Source organism: Centropristis striata, chromosome 1 (assembly GCF_030273125.1).
Source record: "Centropristis striata isolate RG_2023a ecotype Rhode Island chromosome 1, C.striata_1.0, whole genome shotgun sequence".
In the NCBI taxonomy this organism is placed as follows: Eukaryota; Metazoa; Chordata; class Actinopteri; order Perciformes; family Serranidae; genus Centropristis; species Centropristis striata.
Window position 1 is genome coordinate 43,320,710 of NC_081517.1, and position 10,137 is coordinate 43,330,846.

At 38.2% G+C, this 10,137-nt stretch overlaps 1 protein-coding gene across 4 annotated transcripts in view; it reads left to right on the top strand.

The window, feature by feature from the left end:
* The window catches only part of arfip1 (ADP-ribosylation factor interacting protein 1 (arfaptin 1)), a 32,093-nt gene extending 26,152 nt beyond the window's left edge, over window positions 1-5,941 (top strand). For all 4 annotated transcript variants that reach the window (XM_059343157.1, XM_059343181.1, XM_059343173.1 and 1 more), the window contains 4 exons: window positions 20-241; window positions 2,241-2,398; window positions 2,750-2,924; window positions 3,734-5,941. In XM_059343157.1, the coding sequence (XP_059199140.1) occupies window positions 20-241; window positions 2,241-2,398; window positions 2,750-2,924; window positions 3,734-3,889 (711 nt within the window). In that variant the 3' untranslated portion in view covers window positions 3,890-5,941. The remainder of the gene's footprint in view (window positions 1-19; window positions 242-2,240; window positions 2,399-2,749; window positions 2,925-3,733) is intronic.
* Window positions 5,942-10,137: the final 4,196 nt, after the last annotated feature.

The following is a 10,137-nucleotide window of genomic DNA, read 5'->3' on the forward strand; positions in this document are numbered from 1 at the left end:
TTCCTGCCGTCCTCTGCAGTGCACCAGGCAAATCCTGTCAGAGAAGCTGGGTCGGGGCTCGAGGACCGTGGACCTGGAGCTGGAGGCTCAGATCGAAGTCCTCCGCGACAACAAGAAGAAGTACCAGAATGTGATCCGGCTGGCCCAGACGCTGGCCAGCCAGCTGTCCCAGATCATGCAGACGCAGAGGCAGCTGGGAGACGCCTTCGCCGACCTCAGCCTCAAGTCCCCAGAACTACATGTGAGTCCTCTTACACAGCAGTTCTCAACCTTGGGGTCGGGACCCCAATTGGGGTCTCGAGATGATTTCTGGGGGTCGACAAATCATTTCACAAATCACTGTGTTAAAGTGTTCATGTGTTCATGTGTTTTAGTCTTTTTGGCCATTTTGTGTATTTTTTTTCTTGGTCAATTTGTGTCTTTTTTTGCTCATTTGTCTATGTGGTCATTTGTGTCTTCTTTTTGGTAATTTTGTGTCTTTTCTTAGTCATTATGTGTCTTTTTCTAGTCATTTTGTGTCTTTTTTTGGTCATTTTGTGTCTTTTTTGGTCATTTTGTGTCTTTTCTGGTCATTTTGTGTCTTTTTTTGTCATTTTGTGTCTTTTTTGGTCATTTTGTGTATTTTCTGGTCATTTTGTGTCTGTTTTGATCATTTTGTGGTCAATTTGTGTCTTTTCTGGTCATTTTGTGTCTTTTTGTCATTTTGTGTCTTTTGGTCATTTTGTGTCTGTTTTGATCATTTTGTGGTCATTTTGTGTATTTTTGTGTTCATTTTGTGGTCAATTATAGTCCTTTTTTGCTTAATTTTATGTATTTTTTGGGTCATTTTGTGTCTTTTTTTTATCTGAACTGTGCGCGTGAGATTCTGTTTAGTGAGTGGGGGTCGCAGACAACATGCATGTTAAATTGGGGGTCGCGACTCAAAAAGGTTGAGAACCACTGCTCTTACAGTGTGTCCATGCTTTGTCATCAATCAGATTGGGGCGGGATTAACTGGAAGGGAGCTCTTATCATCTTTAGTGTCCCAGCAATGAGTCATAAAATTATGCAGTATTTATGACTTGTGAGTCATCTGCTGGGCGTATGTTTTCTGCAACTCGACTCATCCCATAGAGCAGTAGTTCTCAACCTTTTTGAGTCGCGACCCCCAATTTAACATGCATGTTGTCCGCGACCCCCACTCACTGGACAGAATCTCACCACACAGTTCAGATCACCCAAAAAAGAAACAAAATGACTAAAAAAAGACACAAATTGACCAAAAAAGACACAAAAATGACCAAAAAAGACACAAATTGACCACAAAATGATTTTAAAAAAAGACACAAAATGACCAAAAAAGACACAAAATGACAAAAAAGACACAAATTGACCACAAAATGATAAAAAAAGACACAAATTGACCAAAAAAGACACAAATTGACCAAAAAAGGAAACAAATTGACCAAAAAGGGAAACAAAATGACCAAAAAAAGACACCAAAAAAGACACAAAATGACCAAAAATGGAAACAATGACCAAAAAAAGACACAAAATTACCAAAAAAAAAAGACACAAAATAAGCAAAAAAGACACAAAATTACCAAAAAGACTAAAACACATGAACACTTTAACACAGTGGAGACAGAGCTGACTTCCAAAATGATTTGGCGACCCCCAGAAATCATCTCGCGACCCCAACTGGGGTCCCGACCCCAAGGTTGAGAATAGCTGCCATAGATCACTCTTCATTCATATTGTATTGAAACATCTCGAGTTAATGGCTTAAAAGGCAGTAAAGAGTCATGCATAATTAAAGTTAACTCCTCTCCCACTTTCTCTTAATGTGTTAGAAGATTCCTCTGCTTCAAATTCCAACTGCATTAAATTTTATATTCATGAGAATGTATATACTGTACAACAATGACTGTATATCATAGAAATATATGCATGTATTTTGTATCTCTTTGGGAATATTGTGCTTTAGATTCATTGCTGCAGTTGCTGTTTATTGTCTTACCAAGTCTGCATATTTATTTATATTTATTTTGACAATAATTCTGAGGTATTGGTCTCTTCATGGATTAAATGTTTGTGTTTAAATGATGCAGATGCCAACAAAGTTTATTGTTTTACTCACTTTAATACCCAATACTACTCCTGTATATGAACTGTATGATGCTGGCTCCTGCAGCTGCGGACACTGAGGACACTGAGGCTAGATAAACTAAATTAATGAGAAATGTAAAACTTTTCTTCAGGAGGAGTTTGGTTACAACGCTGACACCCAAAAGCTTTTGTCCAAAAATGGAGAAACACTGCTGGGCGCCATCAACTTCTTCATCAACAGTGTGAACACACTGGTGGACAAAACCATTGAAGACACCCTGGTTAATATCAAACAGTACGAGTTTGCCAGGTAGGTAATGCATGCACTTCAGAAAAACCACAAATAATTATCTATTTATGAGAAAATGTATCTTTGTTAGGTTAAAACACCTCCACAGGAACTGTTTTCGCCTTTTAATTGTGTGACATTTCAAGCATTATCCAAATTCTTATTTGTGATAAACGTTTTGATTGTGTTTTCTCTGCAAGAAGAAAATATAATGCCTGCCTACAAGCGGTCAAAAGCTTACCTATAATGATTAAAACATAGCAGATAGGACGAGGTGTGCTGCCATTTCTTTCCTCCCGGTTGTTTTAATCGGCCTTGCAGCTGTCGTGATGTTTGTTTTTTACATTCCAAACTCTGTGATGACACCTGCAGGGTTGAGTACGACGCGTACCGCACAGACCTGGAGGAGCTGAATCTGGGCCCACGTGATGCCACCACCATGCCCAAGATCGAGCACTCCCAGCAGCAGTTCCAGATCCACCGCGAGAAGTACGAGAGGATGAGAAACGACGTCTCCGTCAAGCTGAAGTTCCTGGAGGAGAACAAGGTGAGCTAGTTCAGCTAACGCAGTAGTTCTCAACCTTTTTGAGTCGCGACCCCCAATTTAACATGCATGTTGTCGATGACCCCCGCTCACTGAACACAATCTCACACGCACAGTTCAGATCACCCAAAAAAGAAACAAAATGACCAAAAAGACACAAAATGACCAAAAAAGGAAACAAAATGACCAAAAAAGACACAAAATTACCAAAAAGACACAAAATTACCAAAAAAACACACAAAATGACGCAGAGAAGAAACACAATGACCAAAAAAAATACAAAATGACTAAAAAAGACACAATTGACCACAAAATGATAAAAAAAAAGACACAAAATGACCAAAAGAGACACAAAATGACCAAAAAAAGACACTAAATGACCCAAAAAAAGACACAAAATGACCAAAAAAAGACACTAAATGACCAAAAAAGACACAAAATGACCATAAAAGATACATAATGACCAAAAAAGGAAACAAAATGACCAAAAAAGGAAACAAAATGACCAAAAAAGGAAACAAAATGACCAAAAAAGACACAAATTGACCACAAAATGATCAAAAAAAGAGACAAAATGACCAAAAGAGACACTAAATGACCAAATAAAAGACACAAAATGACAAAAAAAGACACAAAATTACCAAAAAGACTAAAACACATGAACACTTTAACACAGTGGAGACAGAGCTGACTTCCAAAATGATTTGGTGACCCCCAGAAATCATCTCGCGACCCCAATTGGGGTCCCGACCCCAAGGTTGAGAACGTATTGCCTTTCAAGTGTGCTCACCATCTCCTTATTTCCCCAACAGGTGAAGGTATTGCATAACCAGCTGATCCTGTTCCACAACGCCATCGCTGCGTACTACGCTGGCAACCAACAGCAGCTGGAACAGACACTCAAGCAGTTCCACATCAAGTTGAAAATGCCAGGTGGGGACAGTCCATCATGGCTGGAAGAGCACTAATCACTCCTCTCGAAGCCTCGGAGGCTTTGATTGACAGGAAATGAAACTACAGGAACCCCCCCCCCCCCCCTCCTCCCCCTCCTCCTCCCTTCAACTTTACTGTCACTGCCTTTCAAACTGTAAATCTTTTAACTCAAAACCTACAATCCGTTTTACTCTTCTTGTTAAATCATCCTTTTCATATTGCATTTATCTGAAATCATAGGAAACGCACTTTTTTTAACTGTTTGACAGATCTGTTGAACAGGAGTTGCTGCAGTAAACACATTTGGAAACTGTAAATGGCCTTTTTGTACTCCAGCATATGAATGTTGTATCCCAGTACAGCGGACATGCTGGCTCTGGCCGCGGGATCAAAAGCAACTTCCGTTTTACAAATTATTTACAAGATTACGATGAATGCTAATCAATCAGGAAGACTCATGAGACTCTGAACATAAAATTCTTTCATGATTTGATTTAACACCTGTTGTGATGAAACAGGGCAAAGCGGCATTCAGATTAAAAATCATGCAAACTGGTCACTTTTTGCCAGCAAACTCATTAAAATGTTAGTTTAGGATGTTGGGAAATTTACTTATGTGCTTTCTTCCTGAGAGTTTGTTCAGTATAAGATTACAGCCGGCAGCTGTTAAGCTTAGCATAAAGAGAACCTGGTCTCACAGGAATCCGTGGAATAGCCACGGAATCACTCAAATTTCCGTGAAACTGACACGGATTTCGTTTCAATGCAAGTTAATGACAGTCATATCCCGTGGCTTGTTGTTGATAATACAAAATCATTTAAAGGTCTTCTAGTTTGTCATATTAAACAGATCATAGATTCAGGCTTAGCATAAAGATGTATTCAGTGTTTATGCTAAACTAAGCTAAGCTAACCAGCTGCAGGCTTTAGTTTCCTGTTTATTCTATTTACTCTCAACAAGCAAACAAGAATATTTCCCAAAAATGTCAGACTGTTCCTTTTTAAATTGATGTTTAAAAGTCATATTGACAAATCCTGCTTGATATGCTGACCTGATGCTACTTTTTAATCAACATTGCCCTGTTTTTTTTTTTTTTTTTAGCATTCCCCTCTTTTGTCTGCATTCATGGCATCTGACTGAATGATTACAAACTTGTTGATTCTCTTAAAATTCCAGAGAAAATGAAGGACCAGCCTTATGTGACTAAATGTGCCTTGAATTCTTGAATTTGATCTTCTCTTCACTCTCCGTGCTTTGCTTTCTGGTCTTGTTTTTTTTAGAAAAACAAAACAACAACACTCTCACTACCAGTTTTCCGCGACCAACTCTTGAAAGAAGAGAATGGACCAAACAAACTTACACACACACACACACACACACATCTCATAGGAGCGTACAGTTAGTCCGTACATGTTAAAACACTCCACAACACAAGATGATAGCTGTGGGAAAGAAAATACTCCAGAAACATTCAGAAAGTCTAAATATATTTTAAGACTTCCTTTTTTCTCAAAGATATTTATCCATATTGCACATATGCACATTTATGCATTTGAGACTAATTACAAAAAAAATAACTAAGAAGTGTATGATATGTGAGGTGAAAACCAAAATACGATTAACTTTTTTGTAAATTTGAAGACCAGCATCCTTTGTCTGAGCTGCTAACAGTTTCTTTCATGGGGCTACATAAAGTCTATTTTTCAAAGAGGACATATTGAACGCTGGTATTGGTAACCGGCTGTCGTGTCCTCACTTTGTTGATTTGTATTTTTCCTATGGCTCACCATAGCGGTTTGAGAGTGTGAATCTTGTACAACAATCTATTGTTTCCCTGAAATAGATGGATATATATATTTGTAATTTTCTCTATTTTACCTTGTAGTTTATGATCAATGCTGCCATTTGGCTTTGTTGTTTGTCTGTTTTCCCCCCTGAAGACCTGCAGAATGATGTGCTAGTACTAGTATGTGCTAGTGGATCTCTACCTTTGTAATAATGAAACATTAACAAATGTTGAGTTTAAAAAAAAAGGATTCTGAATGTTGTGTAACCTCTTTGGGAAAATAAAAGTTTCTTTTCTTTATCTGTGGACGTGTTTCTTTTCAGTGCCAAGGAGGGGCCAGTGTTTAATCAGAGGGGCACATTAGCACATGAAAAAATGGCAAAGATGATATTGAAGCATTCAAAATCTTTGAATGTCTTGAAAAAGACACAAAATGACCAAAAAACGACAAAATGAGAAGACAGAATAACAAAAAAAAAACCCACAGAAGACATAAAAATGACCAAAAAAGACACAAAATGACCAAAAAAAAGACAAAATAACTAAAAAAAGACACAAAAATGACACCAATGACAAAAAAGACAATATGATCAAAAAAGACACAAAATAACTAAAAAAGACACATAAATGACACCAATGACAGAAAAGACACAAAGTGACAAAAAAAGACACAAAATAACTAAAAAAAAGACAACAGACAAAGATATTACCAAAAAAAAGACACATAAATGACACCAATGACAAAAAAGACAAAATGACCAAAAAAGACACCAAATGGGAATACAGAATAACCCAAAAAAACCCACAGAAGACAAAAAAATTACCAAAAAAGACACAAAATAACTAAAACCGACACAAAAAAGACACATAAATGACACCAATGACAAAAAAGACACAAAGTGACAAAAAAAGACACAAAATAACTAAAAAAAAGATACAAAAAAGACACAAATGACCAAAAAAAGACACAAAATGGCGTACAAAAACATGTAAAGACATGAAAAGGTTTCAAAAATGGACAAAATAGCCCAATAAGACTCCATAGAGTTAAACTATTATACAATGTAACATTCTGGTTTCATTTTCTGTACAATGAGATATTGTTTGAACAAAAAAAAGGTAAGAAATGTTCCATTGTTCATCGTTATAAATTGATCATTTTATTATTAATTTGACACAGGGGCCACTGTTTCTTTTAGCAGCTTGTATGAAAAGTCCTTATAGTGCATTTGGCTACAGTAAAAAAATGTTTTTTAAAAGATGGAGACATTGAGGCAAGAAAAGCTTGGACATGCCCTGTGAGAATTTACAATAATATGAAGTAAACCTTTTCTGCTTCATCCTGCTTTTTGTTCCTTCACAGACACACAGCAGTGATTCAGATTGACTTGTGTTTACTTAAGTCCAGGTGCTTTTATGTTCCCCTTTTAGATTTTTTTTCCAATATAATTACAACCCCACAGCCACACCCACCAGTGTACATTTAACAGGATCCAGTTAATCCTCAGAAAAGCCTTGAGGATGTTGATCACAGACTCACTGCTGGCTTTTATCTCGACGTACATTCTCAAGCAAATGTGGCAAAAGCAAATAGATTTCCTTTAATCAGACTTACAGTAGTGTTCAAAATAATAGCAGTCCAATGTGACTAACCAGATTAATCCAGGTTTTTAGTATATTTTTTATTGCTACGTGGTAAACAAGGTACCAGTAGGTGCAGTAGATTCTCAGAAAACCAGTAAAAAACCCAGCATTCATGATCTCTTAACCCTTAATAGGGCACTCATTGAAATACTTGCAAATTCCAAATTTCAACCCTAGAGAATATTATAGGAGGATATTACATACTGCCAGAATGTGTAAATAAAAAAAATAAACATATGGACCCGGGGGAGGGAGGTAATATTTCGAGAAAAAAGTTTACGAGATTAAAGTGGCAAATCTACGAGAAAAAAATATGCAGATTTATGAGATTTAAAGTGAATCTGCGAGAAAAAAAGTTGCTTTTTTCCCACTTTTTTCTTGTAAATCTGCAACTTTTTTTGCACAGATTTGCCACTTTAAATCTCTTAAATCTGCAACTTTTTTTCTTGTAGATTTGCCAACTTTTTTCTTTAAATATTATATTATCATACTGATTGGTCAGATGTCATTTGCTGATTAGCTGGAAGAAATCCATGATGTTCTACGACCAAACAGAGAGACATGGGGAACCCATTGATATCCACTGAAGTTACCAAATATAGTTCTTCGCCGGATAAAGGGTTAAGGCTGTGAAATTGGGCAATTAGTTGAAAGGGGAGTGTTAAAAAAAATAGCAGTGTCTGCCGTTGACTTTACAAACACAAAACTATTTTGTACAAACTTTTTTGTTTCTAGGATTTAGCAATCCTGTGATCACTAAACTAATATTTAGTTGAATTACAGTTTGCAAATGCACACAGGGACAAAGACCTTAATTTTTGGTCTGACAAAACTGTAATCTGTATTTTTTATGTTTCTTTTGTAGTAATGGCTTCTTCCTGGCAGAGTGGCCTTTCAGTCCATGTCTCAGGACTCGTTTCACTCTGGATAATGACTCACTTTTACCAGCTTCAGCCAGCATCTTCACAAGGTCTTTTGCTTTTGTTCTTGGGTTGATATGCACATTTTGGACCAAAGCACGTTCATCTCTGGGACACAGAGCCCGTCTCCTTCCTGAGCGCTATGATGGCTGGACATTCCCATGGTGTTTATACTTGGGTATAATTATTTGAACAGGTGAATGTGGAACCTTCAGGCATCTGGAAATTGCACCCAAGGATGAACCAGATTTGTGCAAGTCCACAATTCTCTTCCTGATATCTTGGTTGATTTCTTTTGACTTTCCCATGATGTTACACAAAGAAGCAGTGTGTTTCAGGTGTGCCTTAAAATACATCCACAGGTGTGTCTCTAATTAACTCAAATGTTGTCAATAAACCTATCAGAAGCTTCCAAAGACATGACAGCATCATATGACATCAACACCTGAAATCATCATCACATGACATCATCACCTGACAACACACATGACATCATCACCACCTGACATCATCACCACCTGACATCAGCATCACATGACATCATCACCTGACATCATCACATGACATCATTATCACATGACATCAAACATGACATCATCACCTGTGACGACCCCTCCCACTCTGCCTTCTTGTTTACTTCTGCTTTTGTTGCAGGTACTGGGAGTGGTTAGGAGGGTAGAGTGGGAGGGTTGTGATTGTACCTGCCCATGTGGGATGGGCTCTTCAGACGCCATAAAGGAGGGCCTTCTGCAGAGCTTCACTCTCTCTCAGCAGGATCCAGGCCCAACACTGTGGCTTACTTTGTTTGGTTTGTCGCACCATACAACACAAACCTCACTATATTTTCCATGCATCCACACACTGCTGACATGACCGACTCCTTTCTTATCTACACACACCACTCATTTGTAAATAAGTTAATTAAATTATGTTAAATAAAATTAGTTTTTCATGCTCAATCTGTGTGTGACCTCCCTCCTTGTTACCACCTTAGAGCCAGGTGGTAACAATCCTGACATCATCATCACATGACATCACCACCTGACATCATCACATGACATCATCACCTGACATAATCACATGACATCATCATCACATGACATCATCACCTGGCATCTCACATGGCATCATTACCTGACATCATGACATCATCATCACATGACATCATCATCACCTGATATCATCATCACATGACATCATCACCTGACATCACCACCTGACATCATCATCACATGACATCATCACCTGACATCATCATCACATGACATCATCACCTGACAACACACATGACATCATCACCACCTGACATCAGCATCACATGACATCATCACCTGACATCATCACATGACATCCTCATCACATGACATCATCACCTGGCATCACACATGGCATCATCACCTGACATCATGACATCATCATCACATGACATCATCATCACCTGATATCATCATCACATGACATCATCACCTGACATCATCATCACATGACATCATCACCTGACAACACACATAACATCATCACCACCTGACATCAGCATCACATGACATCATAACCTGTGACGACCCCTCCCACTCTGCCTACTTGTTTACTTCTGCTTTTGTTGCAGGTACTGGGAGTGGTTAGGAGGGTTGAGTGGGAGGGTTGTGATTGTACCTGCCCATGTGGGATGGGCTCTCCAGACGGCATAAAGGAGGGCCTTCTGCAGAGCTTCACTCTCTCTCAGCAGGCTCCAGGCCCAACACTGTGGCTTACTTTGTTTGGTTTGTCGCAGCATACAACACAAACCTCACCATATTTTCCATGCATCCACACACTGCTGACATGACTGACTCCTTTCTAATCGACATACACCACTAATTTGTAAAGAAGTTAATCAAATTATGTTAAATAAAATTAGTTTTTCATGCTCAATCTGTGTGTGACCTCCCTCCT